The following is a 27990-nucleotide window of genomic DNA, read 5'->3' on the forward strand; positions in this document are numbered from 1 at the left end:
AAAGACTTGCTGAAATCACTTTTGCAAGACCTGTACCTTGGAATTTGGGCTTCCCAACTCTTCTTATAATTATAGTCGTCTGTAGGCATTCTTTAACGTTTGGGGATAGGAAAATGGAAGTGCCTGTGGTCATATCTTGGTTGCTGTCCTTTGCACTTCTTCCAAGTGAACCTGTAATTAGGAAAATTGTTACTGCTGTTGATTCTGACTCCAATGACCTGCAAAATAAGAAAAGAGAAACTTTATAGCTATAGAAATGTTTGGGGAAGTTGATAGTAAATTTGGGCTTGCCTCATGTGTATTTCAGAGATCAAATTTTTCTTTTGTACTCCATCATAATCTTAAGATCAACTGTGACCATTATGGCATTAAACCAGAGCTCCCCAACCATTCTGAGCCTGTAGGTACCTTCACAATTCTGACCCAGAGTAGTGGGCACAACCTTAAAATGGAGGCTGCAGCAGATGAAGCCAACCAAAAAATGGCTGCTGCAGGGCCCTGACCTGGATAGCCCAGGCAATCCCAATCTCATCAGAAGCTAAGCAGGGGCGACTCTGGCAAGTACTTGGATGGAAGACCTCCAAGGAATACCAGAGATGGGGACAGGCTTTATTCAGCCACCTCTCTGAATGTCCTCCAGGCCCCCAGTAGGGGTCAGTCACCAGAGGTCACCATGACTTCCAGGTGCACACACAGTCATCAGAGGTCGTCATGACTTCACAGCACTACAGCCACCAAAGAGCCCAACAAGCTAAACCATGCCATGAGGTGATGACATCACTAAGTACAGCTCTCTTGCCATTTCTCTCTCTCTCTCTCTCTCTCTCTCTCTCTCTCTCTCTCTCTCTCCCCCTCCCCCCCCCAACAAAATATCAGGGAGTAAGGATATTTGTTCCCATGAGAGTACAGTTCTTAGTATTTCTCTTATCTCTTAGTATTTCAGGCAGAAACTCTGTTTAACAAGGTGCCTTTTAAAATAGGCATGTTTTAAAATACTTTCTTGCATACACATGGCTTACCTTCATGGCTTACTTTCAGTCATGCAGTAAAGATCCTTGTGCTGTGTGGTGGCAGCTGTTGCCAAAGAAATATATCTACATCTGGACCCATCCACTTTCTAAAACACTTGGTGGGCACCATGTTGGGGACCTCTGCCTTAAACTATGGATATCTTTTGTCCCCTGTCAAACAGAGTTGTCATCTGAACCTTGTGATTTTCTCTGAGCAACCTAATACGTTCTGTGAGCTAGCTTTAAGTGGCCAATGTCACTTTCGAGGCAAATTTTACTCTGGTTTTTGTATAACATTTTTACATTTTAATCATTTGAATTTTATATATTGTTTCTCTGTCACAATATTTTATGTGACCTTGTAAGCCTCCCTGAGCCTGCTTGCTGGGAGGGCGGGATATGAATCTAAGAAATAAAGTAAAAATAAATGTCTGAAATGAATTACTGTGTTTTAGAGGTCTGGTGCGCATTTTAGGTCTCTTAGTAAACACATATAACTCTGGAAGGGGAGATCTGTTTGTGCATTCATGGTGGACACTAGAACTGTACTCTCATAAATGGTCTTTGAAAAAACCATTAGCACATAAGCATGTTGCTGCTGTTCTGGTGCCATTTTCTCCCAGATTGTGTATTCACCTTCTTCACCACAAGGCCAGCTGGATGTAGTTACATGATTACATGAGTGAGTGCAAATGAGGTTGTTTTGCCTTGACTCTGATGTCCTAATGTGGCTTTAATTGTGCAAGAATGGAGCATAAGATCTGTACATTTAGGGGCACAGACTCTGGATTCAGGTGTGCTTTTGCATTCGTAGTGCTTTCTCATGCATATCTTAGTACACATCTAGATTGATATTCCCAGTTTTGTTACATTACAGAACAGAACATTATCCTAGTTGCCAGGACATAGAAAACATGTTTCTCCTTCTCCAATGATTTCCCCCCCTTGTGAGATCAATGATGTTGGCTTTTCATGTTTCCTGAGGAACAATTACAAACTTTGGCCACCTCAGGTCGGCTTAGCCCTAGTCAACACACAGCAGGCTTGTTACATTTTTTTATGTGAGCCTGTGTGTTTATGGATGTGGTTCCTCTTTAAACAGTATCTTTTGCTGAGATATACTAGTCATGGCAACTTCATCTGTTGTGTGAAGTGTGAATTGTTCCAAGATAGTGAGGTGGACTGGATGGAGCCTTATCATAGTCGGAGACTTCTCATATAAGCAAAACTACTATTATCATGCCAATGCCTTATTTTTAGTTCAGTAAATCTTGTTCCTATAAATTAACTTTTCCTATTTTTTTTGTAAATTTGACATACCAGTATTATCAGATTACAGTTACATATACTTTTGTGAACACATTTGCCTCCACAAAGTTCTATTGCTTTCCTTTGACTAATAGCTGGAGCCCTTTCATCTGAAGAAAAATAACTAGGTTACCATAGCCTTGATATGTCTAATACTATCTATGTTTGAATAATCATGGGCACATTCTTTTTAGAAAGATCTTTAAGAATGAGTCTTTAATAATATTTTTTAGGAATGGCACATGGAGTAGTTTTGTTCTGCAAAAACTTAAGAGTTGCCATGTTATGTTCTATAAAGGTAGAACTAAACATTGGGTATGGTTCTATGATTTTTTAAAAATATATATATATTTTAAAAAGATATAAAATTTTGTACTACATACTTGTTGGGCAGCAAATTAAGGTGGGAGAATGGCAGAAAAGGTTCAGAACAGAAGGATGCTATTTAACCCTTGGTCAGTTTTCTGGCTGGATCTTCCCTTTTCTGCCCCCTGGGCACTAGTACCTGTACGTTTTTCCTAGTAGGGTAAAAGTAGCTTGGTTGGGGAGGAAGATAGCTGGTCTCCCTCTGCCCCAGTGGCTGCATTATATTTTTTAAAATTGCTGAAACTGCATAGCATGTAATACTGGCCTAACATTAATACAGAGTGTTGTGGCACTGTAAGAGACTGATGAATAAAATAATTTTATTTCAATTTATATCCCACCTTTATCTCCAATAGGGCCCAAAGCAGCTTACATCACCCCCCCCTTCTCCATTTTATAGTCACAAGAATCCTGTGAGGTAGGTTAGGTCGAGTGTGTGACTGGCTCGCCAGCCAGCGGGGGGGTGGGGGGTGGAGCAACATCATTGTGTGTGATGTTGTCAGTGTGATGATGTCACACAGAAGTGACGTCATCATGCCAGCCACATCGCATGGCAACACTCTAGCATTTTCATCAAAACTCTAGTTTTGGCCAAAATGCTAGAGTGTTGCTGTGTGATGTACCCAGCATGCTGACATCACATCCACGTGATGTCATTGTGGGAGGGGGCTGTTCAGGGGTGGGGCTTCCCCCACTGGCCAGTTGTCTGGTGGTGGATTGGAGCCCCTGAAATCGGTGGGACCCCTGCCCTGACTGGGGGTCTGACAGTCCTATCTTAAGGTAACTCAGTAAGCTTCTGTAGTATAGGAGGGATTCAAAGTTGGTCTTGTAGATCATTATCTGGTACGCTAACCACTATACCACACTGGCTGTCAACAAAGACTTGGATTAGTGCCATTGTTTATTGGAGGAAAGAGTAGCTGATTCTCAGAACTAAAGTGTGTGACTGCCATACTGCCATTTTTGTAAAGGATACCTCAATACTTTGCCCCTTTCTTTCACCCTCTGAGTGACGTTTCTTTTTCTTAGTTAACAGAATATGTAGTTTTGTTTCCAAACTTTGGACCTATTTTAAAAAATGCACCCCGCTACCTTTCTAGGTGGTGCAGTCACAATCCCGTTTGAAAGCAAAATACAAATACAAAACAAATCACAATACAATAAAAAATGCCCATGATAACATCAGGTTCACGTACTAGTTAAATGCTTACTGCTCAGCTAGAGACATATCCTGTTGACGGACTGAAAGTTTCAGCCAGAATAATAGGCATTCTACACCATGGATCTCTCAGGCCTTGTTGGAGGCTGAAGAAATAATTGAGGAGGATGTCTGGATATAGGTGTACAAAATTTGAACACACCGAATGCTTTCAGGGCTGCAGCCACGTGGCAAGGATTCTCCGTTTTACATCTGTTGCTGCTGCAGAGGAATTTGCATTGACAACAGAGCTTCCCACACAGGAATTTTCTATGTATTTGCCCTGCATTTTTCCCTGCTGTGCCATGGACAACTTTTTGGTATACCATTACAGCTATGATGTTTTTGTAAAGCCCTCTAGTGGCATGGTGAGGAAAATGGCAGCCACAAAGAGTTGATGGAAGGAACCTTTGGGTGGAACCTTTGAAAATGTTTGCCTTCATATCTAAATGGCATAATAAAGATGGGGAGAGAGGGAAGGAAGGAAGAGAGGGGCCCCTCACAGCCCTCCCCACAGCACTGACTGCAGGAGAAAGTGAGCCCAGGATCTTCTCTGCCACCAGAGCAATGTGATCCAGTTTAAACCGGGCTGCAGGAGAAAGCAAGCCACTCGCCAACGGCACTGGCGGTGGGAGGCCACAGAGGAGTGCCAGGCCGTCTTGCCAGCCCAAGGATCCCCTACCCCTGACCTCCCACACACACATCTCCGTTCTCACCTGGCTCCCCTTCCCGACCTCCATCCTCCCCACTAACTGGTGGCCAGGTGACCTCCAAGCCTAGCTCTGCCACCGCCACTGCTCAGACCTGCAGGATGGCTGGGTGCAGCAGCATCAGTGGGAAGGTGGCTCAGGCTTTGGCAGTGACAGCAGTAGCTCCCAGGTCACTCCAGTCTGCTGGAAGGAAGGCTGCTGGGAGCAGCCACCCTCTATAGTTAGTGCAGGTGGGGGCTAAGTGGGAAGGAGGGCCCCCACTACCCTTGCGCTGAGAGGAAAATCAGTGCACCCAGCACATGTAACTCAGCTTACAGGGAAGACTGCTGGCAGTTCAAAGGGAAGTCTAGAGGTGCTGGAAGAAATGCAAATCATGTCTTAATGTACAGGGGAGCGGTTTGCCTTGCCTCCCCCCCAACCACACCGCCACCCAGCCCTGCCGGCTGGATGGGGCCCCTCGCCTCCCCTTCCCCCCGCTACCTGCGGAGGAGGAGGATTGCCTTCCAGAGCTGGCCAGCCCCACCTCTCCCCCCCAAACACTACGAGCGGCGGTGGCAGGCCAGGGGGGGAGGTGTGCCTTGCCTGCCCCCCGCCCCCCAACCATGCACCCCCTCCCCTCGTTGCCACTCAGCTCTGCAGGCTGGCCGGTCGGTGGGGGCCCCTTGCTTCTCCCCCTGAGGAGGAGGAGGAGCGCCTTCAGCCAGGAGTGCCTCGCCTGGTGGCAGCGGCACAATTTCCTACTGGGGACGCTGATTGGCTCGGCAGCGGCCCGGGGATTGGCTCCTTGCGTGCCTGCCTGCCTCACCACGCTCCCCTTGGCCCCCTTCCCCCGCCCTTCTTGCCCTGGCCGGGCTGCGGGCTATGAGAGGCTGCTGGCAGCCGCCCCTGTCTCTCCTCCTGCGCCCCAATGGCCGGCTCGCGCTCTAGGCGAAGGCCTAGTTTGCCTAGTGGGTGAGCCGGCCCTGATACTACTAATGAATTTGCAAGGTTAAATGTCTAAGTATTCCGTAGTCTGATCTATAATGTCCTTATTGTGAACTTAAAACACATTTGATACTATTAATAAACACTTTTAAGCTTCATTTCAGTGGGAGAGAATCCGGCATTTGCTGTATTGTAGTTCTTGCTTGTTTGTAATCCTAGGAACTTTACAATGCTTAAATATGTTGTTAAATGTTATCCAAAGAATAAATGACTGTGACTCCTGTCATTCTTAGTTGTACAAATGCTCTTTGTCTTCACAAGTCTTTAGCATATTTCCCAAAGCAAGTTAACTGCATGATCAGCAGATGTAAGAAGTATGTATTGAAGGATTTGGGGGATCCCTGAAATCTGGGTGAAAAAGCATACTGTCTCCTGACTGGATTTCATGCAGAAAATCATCTCTTGTCCTGGAAACATTCTGTATATCTCATTATTGAAGTTGAGATTTAAGATGATAGCACTGCTCTAAGGCCTTTGGAACATAGGGCCATGTCTGATCTCAGTGCTCTGGCAAGGCCATGGATGTTGATTGACAGCAGACTGTGCTGTATCAGAGTGCTTACTGGTACTGTTTTGAAAGTAACTGATTGTAGCAATGGCATCATTGACACTTGCTAGCTCAGATTACATTTGGTGTACACAAATAAAGTGATAGGAATGTATCTGTCTTGTACTGTTTAGAGTAAATTAAAAACATACAATCCTAAAAAACAGCAATTTTTAAATGGAAGAACAATAATACTGTATTACAATTACAGTACCCACCCAATGAACTAAAGAAATGGATCAACAAAGCCAGACTGTTCTACAGAAACAGTGTACTACAAGACAGCTCAAAATAGATAACAGATCACCACTGCATGTATGTATTATTCAATAAAAGATTCATTGTGTATTATGTATGTAAGACTAATTAACGAAAAAATGACCACCAGCCTATCGTGGTTAATATTGTTTCTGTCACACAAGCCTTGGGTGGCAGGTCATTTCTTGCTTATAGGCAGCTCTCATGCCCTAAAACAACTTCTCACCAACAAGCATAAGTCACTTGACAGAGGCAACTGGGGAACCAGACCTTGCAACAAATCTAGATACTTGCTTTGTGCTCAGAATGTAATCACAGAAGCTATAACATTTTGGGCTCATTCACTTGTTCATTCTCCATTGCATCATACACTCTAACTTGGACAACTGGGTCTGTCTCTATGCAAAAGAATAAATGGACACAAATCTTGTTAAAACTATTGCATTCAGAAACCAGTAGGGTAAACATCTTAATATTCCAGAGCCTTCTGTTGCTTATCTAAATATCACTGTTATCCTGCAAAGGAACTTCTAAAGGAAAATCCAATGGGAAAATTTATTAATTAGCATTCATCAAGAAATTCAGTATCATTGCCTTGCCAGGCCTTAACAAGGGCATGGTATTGCTTGCCTATGTAGTGATAAGATCTTACTGCATTCTACCATTTACAGGTGTCAGTTCAGTTATACCTCTGTACTTCTATCCTGTACTATACTTATTTTATGTTAATCCAGTAAAGTGGTTTGAATCAGTATATGGAGCTATTTTTCCTGTCTTGGTTTTATTCTGAAGTACAATATTTTAGAATGCTTACCTTAACTTTATTCCTATTTTTCTGTTTTATTTTAAGAATCTTTCCAAGTGTGGCATAGGTAGTTTCACACAGTAGCCAACCGATTGCCCTGGATGGCCAAGAAACTGTGTATAGACACCAAGGCCTTCCTATGATATTGCCTGTTAGCACTGGCATTCAGAGGTTTACTGCCTTAATGTAGAAATTCCCGTTAGTCACCATAGCTAGGAGCCATTGCTGGCTGGAACAAAGAAAACTGACAGAAACATTATGCATGAGGAAAAAAACTGACTCAAAATTGGCCTCCAGAAAAACATTAGGGTAGAAGTGGTATCAAAAGTACTGGGAAAGAGGAAACTGAAGGCACAAAAATGCATGCAGAAATCAGGGGACGAACTGAGGCAATATGGGGTTACCACAAACAAAATAACCCTGTGTGGAAAAGCCCCAAGAAAACTGGTAAATGTAGTTTGGTGAAAGCACTCAGCTTTCTTTCCATCTAATTAAAATTTTGTGCGTCTTCTGAAGGTGAGATATGGAGATGCTGCCGGGTCACGACAGCTGCTTGTTTCTGTGTAGTAGGTGGATGTTTACATGTGGCATATGTTTATATGGCAGCCTATTGCTTTGAATCAGGTTTAAGATGCAAGTTCTCCAAAGCAGGTAACTGTCAATTGTGATGGTAAAAACATTCTACCTGGAAGTGAGAGTTGATGCATATCTACAGACATTGTGCAAATGGCAAGAGAGCTGTACTTAGTGATGTCATCACCTCATGGCATGGTTTAGCTTGTTGGGCTCTTTGGTGGCTGTAGTGCTGTGAAGTCATGACGACCTCTGATGACTGTGTGTGCACCTGGAAGTCATGGTGACCTTTGGTGACTGACCCCTACTGGGGGCCTGGAGGATTTTCAGGGAGGTGGCTGAATATAGCCTGCTCCCGCCTCTGGTATATCAAGGTCTCCCATTCAAGTACTTGCCAGAGTCGACCCTGCTTGGCTTCCAAGAATCTGACAAGATCAGGCTTGCCACCTGGGATATCCAGGTCCGGTCCAAACTGAACTCTTGTTATATTCGTAGTATGCTACTCCTATCTTCATTATATTGGTACTCTGTCCATTTATGTACTAAAAGAGTGTCCATGTCAGTTCTTCTCTTTCTCAGAGCATTTGATGTTTTAAGATCTGGCAAGGAGTAGAATCTGTTTACTGTGTGGTGGGGTTTGTTAAAGCAGATCAGAAGCCCTCCCTGCCCTGCCACTCAAATATTTATGAGCTCATTAGATATTTGTTTTTATAGTTTGCCCCTTACTCAGTGAAAACCAGCTTTTCTCCCCCTCTTCCATCTTTCCATTCTTTTCTGGGAGGGAAGGTGGAGTTGTTAAATCAGTGGTGGTATCCACAGTATGTAGAGTCATAATTTAGTTTTTTTATTTTAAACAATTTTTACTAGGATTTATCAATAAATCAAACTATACATCACCTTACAAATTGTCATATATCCCTTTCTCCTAATAACCCACCCCTTCTGACTTCCCACAGTGCTCCAACCTCCAGCCCAAATCTTCTTTTTTCCCTCTTTTTCACCTTACTCGAGCAAGGGAACCTTTACCTTTACCTATCAGTAATGATATGGATACAATTAGCCTTAAGTATGCCAGATGAGACAGTGCATGTAAGAACCATTTGTCATTAGGAGTGTATGAGCCCACTTGGGAGAAAGAAGAATGTTTAAACGGTATGAGTAAGTCGGGTGCCAGATTGGAAATATTGATTGTTGAACTGTTATTAATATTGTACACTAGATGTTTGCTTGCTTTGTTATTAGTTCCATAAGCATTTGGCTCTGAAGAATAAACATAGTGGAAACTCTCGTTGCCAACAAGAGAAGTCAGCCAGCCTGTTACAGCCTCCTTGCAGACCTGGAAGTTGGCAACAGAAAAAATCAAGACGACCACAGTGTATCTATGGACTGTGTATAGCCTATTCATTGGTCTGACTGGGAAGGCTTTTTGTGTATTTTTCTAAGCCTTAGTGTTAAATGACCACCAGCCTTAGTGTTAAATGTCATAAGCTAACTGGAACGTTTATTTCATGTATTGTTTTTGATTTATGCATTGTGTTAAACATACGCCTTTATAAAAACCTTGCGTGGTAGCAGACCTTGAACATAGTTATTTCACGGGATATTTTGTGGTTGTTTCACTGAGTGCAGTATCTCCGTGGTCCCGCTGTATTTATAGATGAGAAGTACTGGCATCATTGAGATAGATTTTGCTATCTAAAAATATAGTTATTTGTCATATACTATGAAACTTAACATCTACAGTAGCAAAATAGCATTTACAAAGAGATATTAGATGTCCCAATGATACTATAATAAACCACTGCCTGAATGATAAGTGCAATTAAATGTAATTAAATCTAATTGGGGGGGGGGAGTTCTTACTTCCCACATGTGTAACCACTAAGCAGAGTAACATTCCATTACTATGCATGTAGAGGATGGGAGGGGGGTAGAATATCCTTGTACTATTGTGCTAGATTATGGGAAGCTATTAACACACACACCTTCATAGCATTAGCAAGGGTTTGGGCTGTACTACTGTTAGGATAGGAATGAGACCAGGACTGACAAATAAGGGGAGAGAGAAATTAAGGCAGAAATTAAGGCAGAGAGCAAAAGGGAGCGAAAAGTGTTGGAAGAAAGGAAGAGAAATTTTGAAAAGAGAAAATGTTGTTTTGTTTTCTACAACACACTAACAAGGCTACCCCTTTCCAAGATCTTGGGGTTCTTTAGCTTGGAGAAATGATGGCTGAGGGGTGACATGATCGAGGTTTATAAGATTATGCATGCGATAGAGCAGGTTGAGAAAGAAGTACTTTTCTCTCACACAATACAAGAACTCATGGGCACTCCATGAAATTGCTGAGCAGTCGGGTTAGAACAGATAACAGGGAAGGACTTCTTCACCCAAAGAGTGATTAACACATGGAATTCACTGCCACAGGAGGTGGCGGCAGCTACAAGCATGGACCGCTTCAAGAGGAAATTAGATAAGCATATGTAGCAGAACTCCATCAGTGGCTATTAGCTGCAAGGTATAGATAGGAACTCTCAGGCTGGGGCAAGTGATGCTCTGTATTCTTGGTGCTTGGGGGAGGGGGCAACAGTGGGAGGGCTTCTAGTGTCCTGGGCCCACTGCTGGACCTCCTGATGGCACCTGGTATTTTTGGCCACTGTGTGACTGTGTTGGACTAGATGGGTCATTGGCCTGATCCAACATTGGCTTCTCTTATGTTCTTATGTCCTCTTATGTTCTTATAGTAGCTCTCTATTTAATTAGAATTTTAGGCCGCCTTTCCCTGGGTGTTTGGAATGGGTTGTTTTATTTGTTGATATGTATTATGTATTTCACTGCTGGTTTTAACTTAATTTATTTCTTGTATTTTCCATTGGTGTAAGCTGCCCAGGGAATTCTAGTAATTTTAAGGGGAGTAAGTAGCACTTCAGATACTTTTAAAGGCAGAGGAATTTATTGGGATCTTATGCAACGTTTCACAACTCTGCAGAACTCTTTATCTAAAGCAATTTGAAATTAGCAGACCAAACAGAAGGGGAAAGTTCCCAGACTCTGGTAGATATGTGCTGAGTGTGTCCTGACATGGGAGTGGTAAGGCTTCTTGTCTGGCTTGTGACAGGCGAGAACAGCTGCTGATTTAAGAGAAGCACAAAAAAGATTGCTGAACTTTTAAAGCAGAGGTGTAGCAAAGTTAAATTTAGATCACTTTCTTTCACATCTCTGTTGCTGTGGAACCTGCTGTACCCAATTGCTCATAGAATGATGTTTTCTACATGGGGACAGGCTGGTGTTGTTCCCCTCATTGCTGCAGCTGCTGATACAGTGCAACAGCATGGTTTCCATGTGGCAAATTTCCCCATAGTTCTCCTGCCCCAGCCCCCCAACAATAGCCATCCCCATCTGCCTTCGTGCCACCAGGACTGTTCTCTTTTTAATGTGTACCTCACAAAGGATTTGTCTGTAGTATCTTCAGGCTTTCAGTTCTGACTTATACCTTGCCCAGGTACATCTATCTTTTCCCCTGGAAACAGAAATTGTTACCTTTTTGAAGTGGTTTTTCTTTAGAGAGTATTGAGAAGGGAGGTCCTGAAAGAATTTTCAGTTTATAGTTTATAAAATAGTTTATAGTTGTTCTAACTTCTAAGAGATCTGTAATAAGCATCAGTTTCTTGATAGTGTCTCTTAAAACTGAGAACTTGCTGTTTGTTCCTTGAACTCATTAGCATGTGAAATTTCCAGGACCATCAGCTTCATACTGTGGTTCAGGATAGGGTTAGGAATAGGCAGTGAGGCTTTCCATATGGATTGAGATGCAATTTCTTGGGAAAACAGGCAAATCTTTCAGTATGAATAAGGTGCCAGCCTGCAATACTCTTTAACTTGCCCTCAAGTTTTTGCCACTGCCAGTTTTGACAGTAATAATAGGTGATGGTATAATAGTCTTGAATGTCTTACATGGCTGAGGCCCGGTTTTCATGGACAGGTTTGACCTGCTGCTTTTCTGTATAGATTTTTTTTAAATGGAGGAACATTCAATTGTATTTGTTTTTAATTGAGTGCTTCATGGCTATCATATTTCTCCAGATGTGCTTAATCTGTTTTTCAAAGCTTTGAATAATGGTAGGCTTTTGTAGAGTCAGTGAAACAAACTTTTATTAGGAGCAGTTCCTCAACCCATGTGGTAGCTGTGCTCCTTGGAGCAGTTGGTTATCCCCCTGACCTGTATGGTTGGTAGGATGCTTGCTGGTAAATGTAGGGCTTTTTCAGTAGCAGCTCCTATTTTATGGTATAACCTTCCTCAAGTTGTTTGGATGGCTTCCCAGTTGCTGAGGTTCTGCAAGTTAAGTGAAGCAGAATTATTTTTGGGAGGGGGTGACTTTAACACTGCCATCTAATTTTAATTATATATGTTGGTAATTTTTTATGGATTTTAACTTTTAAATTGTTTTTGTCATCAAGATGAGTATTTCGAGTGTTTTTGAGATGTAGGCTAAAATACTGTAAATAAAATGAAGCAAGAACTCTGTTTTTGGTTCGCCTTACAAATTCTCTTCCCCTCCCTGCTTTCTCTGGGGTGTACTTGTGCTCTAAGTAAGATGGTATGTGAAACACACTGTGTTGTAAATGATCCATGATCTGAGCGTATTACTAGCTCTGCTCTTTAGAGCTGTTGTGCATTGTGAATATTTAGTGTAATGGATGATAGTAGGGTGAATTATTGGGTTTTGTCAATTTCTTTCTTTTCTTTCCTTTTTGCTACAGCCAACTGCTTAAGGACCTAACAGACCTTGTCTTTCAAACGTTGAGGACGTTTTGTCAACCCAGTTTGAATTAACATTGCTTTTAGGGGGCACATTCTGGAGCCTGGATGCATTGTGTACCTATTCACGTGACCTGTTGCCAGAACAAATGTAAAGCCAGTTTTGGAAAAGGTCGTGTGAAACTGGTCTCTTGTATGTAACATGTGACCTTCTCCTTCAATGGGGGAAGTCATTCAGAATGGTTAGGTCATGCGTCCTCCAGCTCCAGGCTGGGCTGAGCAAATTTTACTGCAAATCTTACTTGCTGGATCTAGGCTGACCCCTACAGTCCTAAGAGCCCTGCAGCTCCGGCAGAGGCAGTGCCTAGCTCTGCGGATTTGCAGTTAAGTGGGCCTTTAGACTTTGGCAAAAACAGAAGAGTACAGGAAAAGTGGCTTCCTTGGGAACAAAGAAAAGGAAAAAGTCGGTGCGGGAGAGGCCTCCTCCTCCTGAAGCTTTGGGCAACGGGGGTGGGCTGGAGGCGGACCTCCTGATTGTGGTACAAGCTTGCCTGGGAGCAGAGGGTTCCGAAGCTTCGGGCCCATCTCTGATCAAACCAGCGACACAGCTGCAGCCTCCTGATGGTCGCCAGCCTGTTCCAGCTGGTCTGGTGGAGAAGCTGAGGGAAGGCTCCTTCCCAAGGTGCTGGGAAGTTTCCAGGCAGCAAGGAACTCCACAGGACTCATTGGGTGGTGAGGACCCCCCCCCCCAATCATGGCAATGAGGTGAGTTGGTGCAGCACCCCAGGTACTGGGACCACCTTTCATGTGGGTGAGAACATGGGATAGATCCAATTACGCTCACACGGTCCTTGTTAAAAATCAAGAGGGCTGTGGCGTTTGCTTCCGATGCTTCCCAAGATACAGTGCAGTTTTGTGCTAGGGAGCAAGGTGTGAACATTGTGGTACGTCACAGTCTTTGGCTAAATCATTGGAAAGCAGACACACTGTCAAAATCAAACCTTTTTGCTGAAAGTGGGCACACTGTCAAAATCAGACCTCTTGGCTGAGAGGTTTTCGAGCAGATTACTGTTTGGGGACGGTGCTTTGGAAAAAGTTTTGGAGGAGACGAGAGAAAAAGAAGGCAGTGCAGGTGCTTCAGGCTCACGGATTCCTCATCAACCACCAAAAGAGTCATCTCACCCTCACAAGGATTTTGATACCTCTGCGGGGGCAAAATAAACACTGGGATGGCCAAGGTATTTATCCCTTGACAGAAATAGGAGAATATTGTACTAGCAGTACAAAAGATCCACAAGATGAAGTCAGTGGATCTCATGCAATTGGCAACAGTACTGGGGCTGTTGATTTCTGTGAGACCTGGTGCCTTGGGCTCAAGTCCATGCCTGGCCCTTGCAGTGGCTCCTTCTTCCCTTTCAGAAGGACATAAGGAGGAAGAGGCACAGGCAAGTAAAACAGACAGATCTTTAAAGCTCTCTGAGGTGGTGGACAGTCTCTGCAATTCTGAAAACAGGTGTGAACTTTCTTCAGAGTCCCCACCTAGTTCTGACAACAGATACCAGCACAAGAGGTTTGGGGGCACATTGCTTGGGGCAGATGGCTCAAGGCAAGTGGAATCAGGAGGAGCTACCTCAAAGCATCAACTGGTTGGAGTCCGCCTCTGAACCATCAGGTTAGCACTTATGGTCCTTCGTCACCCTCTAGTAGGAAAGAGAGTGCTGGTTTGGACTGTCAACATCACAGCCAAGGCACATGTAAGTCGGCAAGGTGGCACAAGATCTCAGTCCCTGTTCAAAGAGTCTGAGTTCCTGTTTTGCTGGGCAGGAAGTCATCTGACAGAGATCAAGGCTGAACATCTGAAGGGAGTAGTAAACCTCAAGGCCGATAGGATGAGCAGGAGGCACCTAGATCCTGGAGAGTGGAGTCTGTTGAGTTGTTTCACCAGGTGATGGCGTGTTTCAGGACTCCAGTCATAGACCTATTAGTGTCTCAGGACAACAACCAGATCCCCAGGTTTCTCTTGAGGTACTATGATTCCAGGGTGGAGGGCAAAGATGCCCTGAATTATTCTTGGCTGAAGGGTCTACTCTCCGCATTCCCACCAACCATCTTGATAAGCAGTGTCATCAACAAGATAAGAAGGGAAAAGGCAGAGGTGATTTTCATAGCCCCGTTCTGGTCCAGGAGACCCTGGTTCTCAGAACTGGTGGAGTTGTCGGTATGTCCCCCATGGAGACTCCTTGTAGTTCAGGGTCTGTTAATATAGGAACTGGTCTGCCATCCTGATCCTCTTTGGCTACAGCTGATAGCATGGAGATTGACAGAGCAGATCTAATGAGAGTTGGATTTCCATCTGAAGTGATTGATGCTGTGGTGCAAGCTAGAAGACCATCCACTAGATGTATCTATGGGCACACCTGGAAGACATTTGCAAGTTGGGCACGTTCCAAAGATTTGGATCCGCTAAAACCTTCATATAAAGATGTGGTTCTTTTCCTTCATGATGGTTGGAAGAAAGAGCTCAGACCCAACACCTTGAAGAGGCAGGTCTCGGCTCTTGCTGCAGTCTTGGAGCACAAGAGGTTACAAAAATTGTCATCCAACATACATGTGAGACTTTTATCCTAGGTGCGACCCAGCTAGCTCCACCAGTGAGGCACAGGTTCCAGGCATGGAATCTCTCAAAAGTGTTGCAAGCGCTTACTAAAGCACCATTTGAGCCCCTGAAGTTAAGGCTACTATCATGGAAGGTCGCCTTTTTTATGGCGGTGACGTCACCTTGGAGAGTATCAGAGCTAGCAGCCCTGTTTATGGGGAGAGAACGATGTAATTTCCAGAAAGACTTGGTAATTTTGAGGACCGATCCTTCATTTGTTCTGAAGGTTAACATAGTCTTTTTTTGTCAGTCAACAGCGGGTGTTGCCTTCATTCTGCATTCTAAGGAGAAGACTTGGCACAAGTGGGATGTGCGCGGAGCGCTGCGCGTGTACTTGATCAGAACAAAGGACTTTTGTTTATCTGATGCAGTGTTTGTATCTCACAATAGCATATCACTGGGCAGGAAGGTGTCCATACATGATTGCTCAGGGGTCAGATTGTGTATATGCAAGGCATATGAGGTGCAGGGGTTGCCACCTCTGAGAAACATCATGGCACACTCCATAAGGGTAGCAGCATCTTCAGCTGCCCTCTCTGAGGGTTCCAGTGGAGGAGTCTTGTAGAGCTGTCACATGGTCTATTCTCTCCACGTTCCTGAAGCACTATTGTATAGAACAGATGAGTTCTGCAGATGCAGCCTTTGGCCAAAGCATGTTGCAGTAGGTTGTGGAGACACAGAGGAGCAGGACATTTGCCACCCTGGAAGGTGGGTTTGGTACATAGCTATTCTGAATGACTGAAGGAAAATGAAACATTGGAACCTACCTGAAGGTTTCTTCTCTTCAGTGGAGTAAAGTCATTCACTTCCCCCCCTCAATAGTAATAATTAAAAAATCAAATAGTTTTGGAACTGGGCTATTTGAGAACTGGAGGGGTCAGGCTAGATCAGGGGTGGTCAAACTGTGGCTCGGGAGCCACATGTGGCTCTTTCACACATATTGTGCAGCTCCTGGCAGGGCGGCTGGGGAAGTGAAGGGGAGGCATGCCTCCCTGATCGGTCTTCCCTTCCCCAGCCAGTGTTCCCCTCCCCGGGTAGGCTTAAGGTGGGGGGAAGCAGAGAAAGAAAGCAACTTTAACTTTAAATGTGTTCTCAAAGCCCTGGGCTAAGCTTGGAGTAGGCATTTGCCTCTTTAGATCCCTTCTCCAAGCCAGCTGGCATGGGGGCATTGGGGGCTTGGAGGACACATTTAAAGTTGTTTTCTTTCCACTATTCTTTGTCTTTCTCCCCTCCTTCCACATCTAAAGTTAAATATGTTCTCCAAGCCCTGCCACACCGGCAGACTGGCTGGCTCGGAGAAGGCATTTGTCTCCTTCATTTAATGTGCAAATGTGCATATTTTTCAATAAAAACATGTGCGTTGATGTCTTTTGGCTCTCAGACATCTGACGTTTATTCTATGTGGCTCTTACGTTAAGCAAATTTGGCCACCCCTGGGCTAGATCCAGCCAGTAAGACTTGCAGTAAAATTTGAATAGCCCTGCCTAGAGTTGGAGGAGGCATGACCTAACCATTCTGAATGACTTTGCCCCACTGAAGAGAAGAAACCTTCAGGTAGGTTCCAACGTTTCGATCTGTAAGTGAGCATGTTCAAGAATTAACCAGCCAGTAATAAGCCATTGTGACACCAAATGATGCAGTTTCTCGTTTCAATAATCTGGCTTCAAAAATGCTTTTGGAAGTGAGAACTAAGCATTGCCCCCCCTCCCCTTTCTGGAATAACTAAATGTAAGTGCAAGTTGGCTGCTTATTCCTTCTGGAGCGATCCTCTAATAGCCAGAGAAGCTAGCCATTTATTCCGGCTTTCCATTTAAATGCTCTCTGTTATGCCAACAGCTATGCATTTTCTTATAGGCAGCAGGCCTGTCTTTGTTGTTAATCAGCAGCTGTCTGAGGCTTTTTTTCCCCTTGCCGTGCTGCTACTGATGTCACTTCCCCCTTGGCAAACACTACAGCATTTCTGTTGCTTCTGAGATTGGTCACGGGGAGGGGAGAGAGAGAGAGACACAGACAAGGCAGAGTGAGTGCATACTGTGTTCTGGGACCCTGTTTACTTAACATTCCCAGCCAAGGAAGCCCTGGTTTAAATGGTTTAAATAGGATTGCGGATGCTGCCTGCCCATATCAGATGAGGAAATGATGATTGCGGGATTTTAGAAATTCCTTTGTTTAAAGCCTTAGTGTGGATTATGAGAATGCAGAATGCCTTTCCTTTTGGGCCTGCGGCAGGTAACTTGTTTTCGGTTTGTGTTTTTTCTAATTGGTTTTGCTGGGTTTTTAAAATCATCTCTCGCCTTGTCAAGAGAAGCCACTCAAATGAAATCAACCCAGCGGTCTTCCCTGTTATGTGTTCTAGAAGAAAAGTACTTTTTTTTCTTAATATGGAGCAGAGCTCCAAATGAGGGCACAAAACTGTTGTGGAATAAGAGTCCCTATGAAAGAGGGGCTTCCCCCTACATTCCCTCTATTCTTTTGTACCTCTTGCTTCTGAGGTTCCAAAGTGGAAATGTATGTTTTTACAGCTTTTAATTAGCTCATTTTGGAGAAGGCTGTGTGTTGTTGTTTGGATGGCTTCAGACAGAGTTCTGCTTTTAAAGCACAAAAAGAAAGCAACCCTACAGAACAAACCCCAACCATCTTCTATTCAGGAATTCACTGAGTTAAGAATGTTTGTACTTTTAAGTAATCTTGCATTTTGTATGAAAATACTCGTAACTTTCAGCTGCTAATATAGCCTGGAATGTGAAACAGTAGCAACTGACCTGACTGCTCCCTGGCTGGCAGAAGGTACAGCCAGTTTGTTACACAGAAGCTATAGCCTAGTGCAGGAGCCATGGTATCATTACTTGCATCTACCATCTAATCTGCCATTATGCAGGAAATGGCCAGTGAAGTTTCGCAGTTATTTGGGTGTATTAATGTTAAACTTTAAGAGACTCCCAAAAAATCATTGGGGGGGGGGGGTTGTTCAGTGTTTTTTGTCATTTAATGCTTCCAGTGAAAATTAATTCTAATAAAATACTGTTTATGAAAAATGAAGAAGCCTTAATCTGTAGTTAATCAGATTTCCAATCTTATTTTGTCTTAAATCTAAAATATCTTTATGTAAGAGAACTTCCTCTAGTACTGTGACCTTTGTAGTTGACAACTATAGCTACCATTATATTTGTGGTAGACAGAATAAACTTTAGATAAAGGTTGTTTGTGTAGTCCTAATTAAAGTTAAGACTGCTGTATTTTACAGTATTAATGGAGGGTATGAATGACTGTGGCGAGGTGGGTTAATAGCAGAACAATTCCAGTTTTGAGACATAAAATGTTGAGGCTCCTGAGAAATGCTCAAAGGTGGCATAACTTTTCTGAGCCATCTGACCTTGTAGAAGTTAGGTCAGCAAGAGGGAGCTGTGTGACTTGGGAAATACTTTAAATTTGTGCGCATCTCCCTTAAAGGAAACTTGCTGGGCACCTTCTTGACTGTTCTTGTTTTAGCTTCTCTCAAACTCTTGTTACAGAAGAGAGAAGTCCCAGGGGTGATAATCTGATGTCTTAAACTAGCTTGCTTGATATTCCTGTGGGTAGTTTTCATCACTTGCCTTCTCATCCTCACTGTGCAGTGTCTGCTTCTGGCTGTTGTTAATAGGGCCAAGCCCCCTCTTCCCACAGCCCCAAGTATATTTGCCATCTTTCCCAGCAGGAAAAAAGCAGATTTTGCCATTTTCATATATTAAATGTATACAAACTTGTAAAATAGCCATTGCCTGATACTGAACTTGAACCCAGGGTAAAGCAGCCAGGTGGCATGTCAGGCCAGCTTAAATTGGTGAAGTGGCAGTTCTGGCCCCAGTTCTTCCCTCCTTGCTCCAGCTTTCATTGCCCCTCTAGTTTATAATTGCACACTTTGTGCTTAAGTGTTTAGCTTATTTTTTTTGTTCCTTACAATAAAATTTGAAAATTTCCTAGAAGATCTTTCAGAACAGAAACATAGTGCATTTTGTATTTATACAAACCAGGTTTGTACAATATCATTTTTTTTTCTGACTTGAGAACCAAACGGCACAAAACTTGTCTGCTAGAGCTGATGGTTACTAGGTTTTGTCCAATATGCACAACTTTATACTGTGTAACCATTGTAAGTAGTACACACTGTGTATTTACATGTGCTGGTTTAGCGCTACAGTATTAAAATGTCTGGATTTTCCAGTTTTAGATAATTACTTTTGTTATTTTAGAATTATGAATAATTCGATCTTATTCCAATGTGTCTGGGCTTACTAATCTAAAGCATGGGAAGCAGTTTCACCAGATGCTACCTTTGGAAGTCTAACTCAAAACACCTGCTGTAAAATTGTTTTCTAACTTTTCCCCCTTGGATGAGGACATAATGTACTTCAGAACAAACTAGAGAACTATTTAATGGTGTTGCAATGAAACTAATGCCTTAGGCACTTCAGTGACAAAGCCATACTGCACATATGAATTCATAAAATATCAATGAAATATTGATACTTGTTACGTTGAATTAAAGTATTGCACAAAGAATGAGGTTTGCATTGGTAGGAAGTGTCTCAAGCTGGTTCTGAACACTTTATTTAAAAAAAAAATCTGACTGAACCAGAAAATCTTATGAGAAATATTCAAAAGCAAAGCTTGATTCCTTTCAGTGGTGGCTAAATCTGCTTACGCTGCTCCTTCTGCTCCCTACTTGTGATATTTGTTTTTCTATTATCATGTTAATACATAAAAGAAATAGCTGCCTCCTTTGTCTCACACATGTGCCTAATGTAGCATGTTGAACATGAGCTGAGTATTGATTTCCGAGGTATATAGGTCAAGGACTACTCTGAAGCATGGTTCCCAAATTATAATATAATGAACTTTCTGAAGCCACAGAAAAATATTTGTCCAGATTCCCTCACATGTCATTGAGAGCAAAGGCAAAGAACTAGGAAAGGGAAGTAATAATTCTGCACAAGTTTGTACTATGTTATCTTTCAAGATAGCAAAGGTGAAACCAAAGAGAGGTATAATCAGCAGTGGTATGAGCAGAAATTTTCAGCTGCCTGTGCTACACTGACTGAAAAGTTGCTGAAAGGCTATGGTCAGGTTGGTGCTCTTTCTTATAGCCCAAAACCAATGTGATGTAGTGTAATGCTTGGCTGGGGGGGGGTTCAACAGGGGGGGGGCTTCTAATGTCCTGGCCCCACTGGTGGACCTCCTGATGGCACCTGGCATTTTTGGCCACTGTGTGACACAGAGTGTTGGACTGGATGGGCCTTTGGCCTGATCCAACATTGGCGTCTCTTATGTTCTTATACCTCCAGAATGGTGCAACTCTGTTTAGAATTGCACTGGAAGAGTAGCTGTTTATGGAAATGCTTTAGTGCCATAAATATTTTTAATACCATATATATGCTGATCCCTGCTGCTAACATGGATAATAATTTAAATGATGAGGATTTTTTAACATTTATGTTGGCCTTTAAGGTACTTAAACCCCTTGGGATATAGTGTTCTAAATTCATTAGCTGCAGCATTTGGTTAGCATATATTGTGAAAGTGTTGCTAGAATGAATAGCACTAATTCATGTAAATTCTTCCCCCCCTTTTTTTTATGCCCCCCCAAAGGGGATTTTTTATTTGCATTTTCTATAAACTACAAAAACTACAACTAAAAGTTGGAAGGAGAAGGGAAACTAAAACCCTATCACTATAGCTATGGGAAATGGGAAGAGGGCAAACTAATACATAAAAAACTACTTGATGGGGAAAGGAATCTACTATTCTAAACTATTTAATCCATTGGATTTGGGGAAAGGAAAGCTAATACATGTCACAATCTAATTAGCTAAAAGTAAGGCTTATTAATCTAATGTTACAAGTTTGGTATACAGGTTTGTTCATTACAGTATTACTTTAAGAATATGCATTTAATAGCTTAACACAAGTTCTGCCTTTAAGAACTGTTGTTCTTGTTTTAGAGTCTTTTCTTCCTGCATTTCTTCATTTTCTTGAGTTTGGGAACGGCTGCTCCTTTCTCCGATTCCAATGTTTCTGGTGACGTGGAAGTAGTGCTTTTTGAATCCTGTGAGTAGGATTCTTCTACTTCCTCCTGATCTGATTTTGAGTTCTTTTCTTTATTCTTATATTTTGAGTTAAACATTTGGTCCATAAATTTTTCGGCTTTTGGAACAGAGTCAATTTTGTATTTTTTACCCAGATAGTTGAAGCTCAGTCCTTCCGGGAATAACCATCTATATGGTACTCCCTTTTTTTGCAGAGTGAGAGTAAGCATCCTGTATAGTTTCCTCCATTTTCTTTCAATGGGAATGTCTTTTAGTATTTTTATCTCTTCATTCTTAATTTTTAAGGGTTTTTCCATTGTAGATTTTAACACTAGTTCTCTGGTAGATCGTTTCGTGAATTTTAAATAGGTTTCCCCTGGGAGTTTATTTTCTTTATAAAATCTGGGTAAGTCCTGTAGGCTACATCCATCTCTTTCACTAGGTCTTCCTGTTTGTAATCCATTAATGGAGCCAAAGCCTCCGCCAAAAGTTCTTTTAAGTCCTCGTTCTTCTCTTCAGGGATCCCATGGAAATGTAGAACATACGTAGATCTTTCCAGCTGGAGCTGTATTAGTTGTGTTTTATTAGAGGATCTTTTTTTCTCTGCTTCATCTACTCTCTTGTTGATACTCTCAGTCTGTTTTTCCATTTTTTTTCAACGTTTTCTCGGTTACTGAGGTTCTTTTATCCATTTGATTCAGTTGTTTTTGAACACTGTCCAGTTTGGCATTGAGGTTAGTCATCTGTTCAATTAGGGGGCGCAGTCCATTTGCTAACAGTGAAGAACAGTCTGTAGTTACTTCCTGGTTCTGAGAGGGAGTCGTTGGTATGTATTTCCGGTCACCAGCTTTTTCTCCAGCACCCTCCATCCCAGCCATAATATCAACAAGAAGTAAGTTTTCCAAAACAAGGCAAAAGTTATATGATTTAAATTCGCTTTGTATATATTGGCAGTTTTTGCATTTGCTTAACTTCTTATGTGCTTATTTTAGCTCTAAGTCTTTTTATTTCTGATTTAAAACCACTTTAAAATCTTTTTCAAAAAGGGGGGGAGGTGCTTGGGTCCCTCTCCCTCCACGCTTCAAACTAGGCGCTTCCAATTACTACCAAGGTCCGTTCACTTTTTCACCTGAGCATTGCTTAACTCACAGTTTGGAGACCTGGAGATCTTTTGGAAGCATTTTAAAGTTTTGATCATGGTCACTTGCTTCGGCAGTCGTCTCTAAGCGACATATTGGCTCCACGGCGATGGTACCTTTTGGGGATAAGTTGAGCCTCAATTCCTTGGCTGTCGCCTTGGAAGAGGCTTTCCTCAGCTCCCCAGGCTGAGGGTCTCATACAGAGACCCCGGGGAGGTCCGGGACAAACTCGGACCCCTCCCGTCCCCATCAGAGCGAGATGGGACGCTTCCGAGCGGCAAAACGCTTAAACCGGAAACCTCCAATCAAATTAATGTAACTTCTCAATAAACAGATACATGGACTATATATTTAAAGTGACTGTTGGTTTTCTCTGTGTAGATAGCAGTGCCACTATGGTTTGTTAAAGAACAAAGCATAATCTCGGAAGTTTACCAAAAGCTATTTATAATTTTCTAGTAGAATGTCTTTTTGAACACCTGTAGTGAAAGACCAGCTCAATACTTTGTAAAATACATTTTAAGGGTTTTTTTTAACTACTAGCCACCAGCAAAAACATCTAGTTCCATGGAAAACATGCCAAGTGATAGAAGAGCCTTGCCTGTTGAGTGCACATTCAGTAGCAGTCCTGAGTTTCATAATAAAGTGGCCCTTTGGAGTTATATGGAGTTGTACTTTGGAAGGTGAAGGGAAACACATTATGTTTTTTGCAAACTCTCCCATCTCCTTCCCACCATCAGTAGCTGATTCTACTGGTTAGTTTCAAAAGTGCTTTGTCATATACCTGGACAATACAGACTGCCTTGTTCATTGTCCTAACTTCCTTTAATAATAAAAAGACCTACAGTTATAGCTGGTAGCTCATGGGCTGCAGGTAGCCCAGGTACACCTTTATTGTCAGTTGGAATATTGTGGTTATCACATTTTAGTAGTTTTTTTACTGCCTTCCCAATCGGCAGCCAGGGTGTCTACAAAATGTTTTTCCCAGTAGAGAGGAAATCCTTCTTCTGTTTCTTGAAATCTGGCTACCCTGCTTTGCATAGCCATGGAGTTTGCTCAAACCTCTATTAAAGTCCACGTGGTTTCTTGTTACGGATGAAATGGAGGAGTGTCCCTTTTGCTGTGTAAGAGGATGCAGGCAATAGTTTCTAAAAGGGGAAACATCTTGGGGCTTTTGATGTGGGTTCTTTGAAAATGAAGCCAGATGTCTGGCTTTTTGTGGAGGGTGTTAACTCCAACTGGGGTAGTGGGTGTTGGTAGGAATGTTAATGCTGATGCCTGTGTCTCTGGATCTCAAAATAGAATGCTTCTCCTTTAAGAAAAAAAGTATAGCTGAATTTATGTGATGTGTTATTGGTGTTTTGTGTTCAGAGGAAATGTGTTTTTGAGTGTGTTTTTAAAAATGCACAGTTTGAGATGAAAATACAGGGAAAAGGCACATGGCTTTCTAATGATTTTTACAATTAAAAGTGCTAATGATAATGCACTGAAGTTTTGTCTGCCTTGTTGAGCACTCACATATATTTAAACTTGTTGTTTCAATAGTAACAAAAAGCAAACCTGTTCTTCTCCTCCTTAGTGAAGTATAGTGCAGGGGCTGAGAACCAGTTCAAATTTTGCCTTGGCCATGAACTCACTTGGATAAACTCAGACAAGATGCATTTGTTCAACTTCATCATCCAGCTGCAGTTTGGCAATATAATGCTGGTGAAAGGATTGTGTTCAAGGATAGCTGAGATAATCTATGTTTAAAAAAAATTATATATTTTGTTTTTCTGTCCTCCATTCAAGCAAGTTTAGCTGGTGTTAGCCGTAACAACTTCCCTATAAGGTAGGTTAGTCTACATGTGCAACAGGCCCCCAGTCATTAGCAAGTTTCACATCTTAGCAGGAATTTGAACCTGGGTGTTTCCATTCTCCACCAGACACTCTAGCCGCTATACTTGCTGTGTACGTCAACATTCAAGATAGCTGTATCACTGCTAAGTCCAAAATCATTACTAGCTGTTGCACTGAGAACCATTGGCATCTGTTCTTAGAAGAAGAAACTAATGTTTTGAACTTTTTAAAGTGTTAAACCATCCTTATTTCACTGCTGTCCATCCAAACCAGTTGTTATATGTGCTGCCCTGTAACTCTGCAGCCAGTTCCCTATGGACATCTTTAAGGAAATGAACACTTGAGTATCTAAGGATCGTTATCCTGTTGGTGTCCTCTTGGGCTGGGACTGTAGTAAAGTTTGAGTTCTCCAAAATTTACTCTCTTCTCTATCCCCTACATACCCCCACTGCAATCTATGCACCTGCAACACCACTTGCTCACATGAATCCCTTGTTGCTCATGTATCTTCCCACCCATGCTTTAGATTGTAGACTGTTTGGAATAGGGACCCATCTTTATTGCAGCTTTTGTTGTTATTTGTTGGAAAAAACATCATATACATGAATGGTTGTGTAGAAGTAGCACTGCCACTATCTTGGTCTTCTTGGATTGTACTTTCACTTAGATCAGAGGTCTGTTTGGCCTGTTACAGTGCTTTAATCCAGCTGCGCGTTTATTTTCAAGGCTGTAAGACAAGGCTCCAAAAACTGCTAGAACAGCCATGTTGTCTTAGCCCTGAATTCCACCCTGGGTGGGGGTAGCAGGGTGTAATTTACCACTGGGTGACCTCATGCCATAGTTGTTTTCCATCTTTTAGCTGTCCAAAGTGTTGGCCTTCAGAGAGGATTACATGATGATAAAGCAGAGCTGATCTGGCTTCTGTCCTGGAATACAGGAATATTCCAGGAAGACACTTTATTGGAAAGCTTATTTTATTTTAAAATGTACTGCTAATTAGGCAAGAGTCACTACGGAGTAGGATTATGTGGCAGCGAATATTACTTTGATGATCTAAATTAGCCTTACGTTAATTATCATGTTCTTTAATTCTATAAATACTAATACACGGAGCCAAAAACCCACAACAAAATGAAATAGGTGAGATGTATTCCAAACACACATCGTGAATGGATCACAAAATTTGGTATCTCAAGATACTGAAGAAAAAACATCTCTCTCTTGAGCCATATGCATGTTGTCTGTTATGTGAGCAAGCTCAAACTATTAATTATATTCCTCACAGTAGTACTTTTGGGAAAATTCTGAGAACATAATTGTGATTATACATAATAAGCATTCGTTTTTAGATGCTGAGTATGTCAGGAACAAATCCTAAACCTATCCTCTATGTTTTATAGTGGTGATGTTGTTAGGTGGTATTTTTGGCTGACTTAAGAGTGATTTCATGCCATGTGATGTCATCAGGGAATTCTAGGCTAAAGGAGGTGTTCAGTTTTTCTAATTCTGGGCCAGTCTTGTAAATAAGGATGAAGTACTTTTCAAGTGGGCATAGGCTATTTATGACCACAAGCAAGTATTTAAACTCTGCGTTGATACATCTCTTGCAAGGACCTAGAGGTTTATTGCATATTTAAAGTTCCTAGGGCATCCCACTTTCTAAAATACTGTGTTGCTAACCTATTTCTCTTTTACATTATAGGACAAAGAGACCTGCATAGGAATCAACAATCAGAGTTATATCTGTGAAACGGGCCATTGCTGTGGACAGTCTCAGTGCTGCAATTATTATTATGAGCTCTGGTGTAAGTCTTGCATTAAAAATAGATTCTTTTCATAATCTGAAATCACAGCCATTTCAGCTTGAGGCTATATATTTTTTTCTTTCTGAATTCTAAGCTAGATGTGGTTATTCTACTCCAGGAACATGAAATATATTGAATGTAGAAATCAGGCTTCGGGTCTATATTACATACTGAATACAAACTGCCTGGCTTGCACTAGCAGATGATTTTTATTGGGAAATGAACAAGGAAGAGTCTCTCTGAATGCTCAGTAGCCTTCAGTAGGTATCAAACGTGGAACCTTTCTGCACCTGTCATCAGGTTTATAGATGTGCGGGTCCACTTGGCAATGGTTCCACTCCTACCAGGTGGTAGTCAGTAGAGGGATTACTACTCCGGTTTGTGAGAATTATCCTTTGGGGTGCTGTGAAGTTCCACTGTGTCTCCCATGTTACTTGATAAGTACATGAAGCTTCTGAGAGAGGTCACACAAGGTTTTAGGGTTAAGTATCATCAGTATGCTAGTGAAACCCAGCTATTAGCTATCTTTCTACTTGGACCATGGTAAGACAGTGGAGTCCTTGAACAGGTGTCTGAAGGTGATAATAGGCTGGGTGAGGGCCAGGAAACTAAAGCTCAGTTGAGGTATAATTTAGAGATATAGATGGTTGGCAGGTCTGTTGAGACTGCAGTAGCTGTACACCCTCTTCTTGGTAAAGTTGTGCTGCCCCCTGAAGTGGCAGATTCCAGCTTGGTGGTGCTTTCTAATTGAGTATTGCTGCCTGATTTATAGGAGGTGGCTGTGGCAAGGAGTGCTGGTTTCCAGATACACCTAGTACACATGACATGCCCCAGCCCCGTAGCCAGGATTTTGTGGCTTGTGGGGCAGTTTTTTTTCTGGTGGGGCTGCCATTATTTTCTATAATGACGCACCCCTCTCCCTCCCCTCCTGCAAAATTTAAATGGCTCTTCAGTTGATTAGCGGGGTGCACTTGGCCCACCGATCAACTGGAGGGCCCTTTAAATCTTTCAGGAGGGAGAGGGATGCATGGCACCCCTTGCTTCTTCTCAGAAGCATTTAAAGGGATCCATTGTACAGCCTTGCTGGAAAACCCTGCGGATGGGTTAAGAACATAAAAACATGACTTCCAGTTGATGGCGGCTCGCTAGCAGACTCACCTCCCAGACCTCCCGGGGGTGAAGCTGTGCTCCAGCCGAAGGAGGGGGGGTGCAGGCTCACTACTCCCCCAGGGACCCGGCTGAAGGAACCCTGGCCATGAAGCTTTTGAGAGGTTGCCTCTTCGACAGTGTAATGCTGGAGAATTGAGGCATCTCTCCGCTCTGATGGTTCTTTGTGCTGAGAGACCTAATGGACTAAGTGACGCTGACCGGGGCAAGTGCAGGATATCGAGCGTGAAATGGAGTGTAAACGAGGTCTGTGGACCGATTATGAACGTGAGTAGTTAAGCATTGATTAAAAAGAAAAGAAGCTCCCCAGCCCCACCCCACGGAACAGAAGATAAGGCGAGCGGGGGAGGGATGCCTCCCAAACGCATAGACTTTACAGCAATTGAGGGGGGGAGCGGAAGCATAAAAGGTTAAAACTGCTAAGGAGTACTTACCAAGGCGAGTGCGAGCGTTAAGGAGCATATTCAGAGACTTTCAAAAAGTTTGCGAAAGTAAACAAAGAGAAAAACATGGCGGGGAAGAGGATGGAGAAAGAGAAGCATCTGAAATCGAAAGTAACTGAGAGCCCAAAACTGGAAGGAGTCAACGAGCCAGCAAAGACTTTGGCAGACTCCATGCGCCACCTGCTGGACCAAATGAATAATCTTAAAGAGCAGATGACATCAATGACCCAGTGTATCACCACTCAACAAAATCAGATTAGCAAGACCCTGAAAATGATGACTCAAACGAATGAGAAGGTGAAAGAAGTGGACGCCACTACCCAAAAGGTGAAGAAGAAAGTACAAAAACTGGAAAAGAAGCAA

General features: G+C 42.6%; 1 protein-coding gene across 2 annotated transcripts in view; it reads left to right on the forward strand.

Annotated features, from left to right (window-relative positions):
* WBP1L (WW domain binding protein 1-like) overlaps positions 1–27990 on the forward strand; it is a 62826-nt gene that overhangs the window by 16515 nt on the left and 18321 nt on the right. The window contains exons 1-2 of one of the 2 annotated variants that reach the window (XM_015420104.1): positions 17207–17401; positions 25915–26017. In XM_015420104.1, the coding sequence (XP_015275590.1) occupies positions 17375–17401; positions 25915–26017 (130 nt within the window). In that variant the 5' untranslated portion in view covers positions 17207–17374. Of the gene's footprint in view, positions 1–17206; positions 17402–25914; positions 26018–27990 lie in introns of those variants that run through there. The other variant, XM_015420103.1, reaches the window with a different exon arrangement.

This window comes from Gekko japonicus, unplaced genomic scaffold (assembly GCF_001447785.1).
Source record: "Gekko japonicus isolate JY-2015 unplaced genomic scaffold, Gekko_japonicus_V1.1 scaffold29, whole genome shotgun sequence".
Lineage (NCBI taxonomy): Eukaryota > Metazoa > Chordata > Lepidosauria > Squamata > Gekkonidae > Gekko > Gekko japonicus.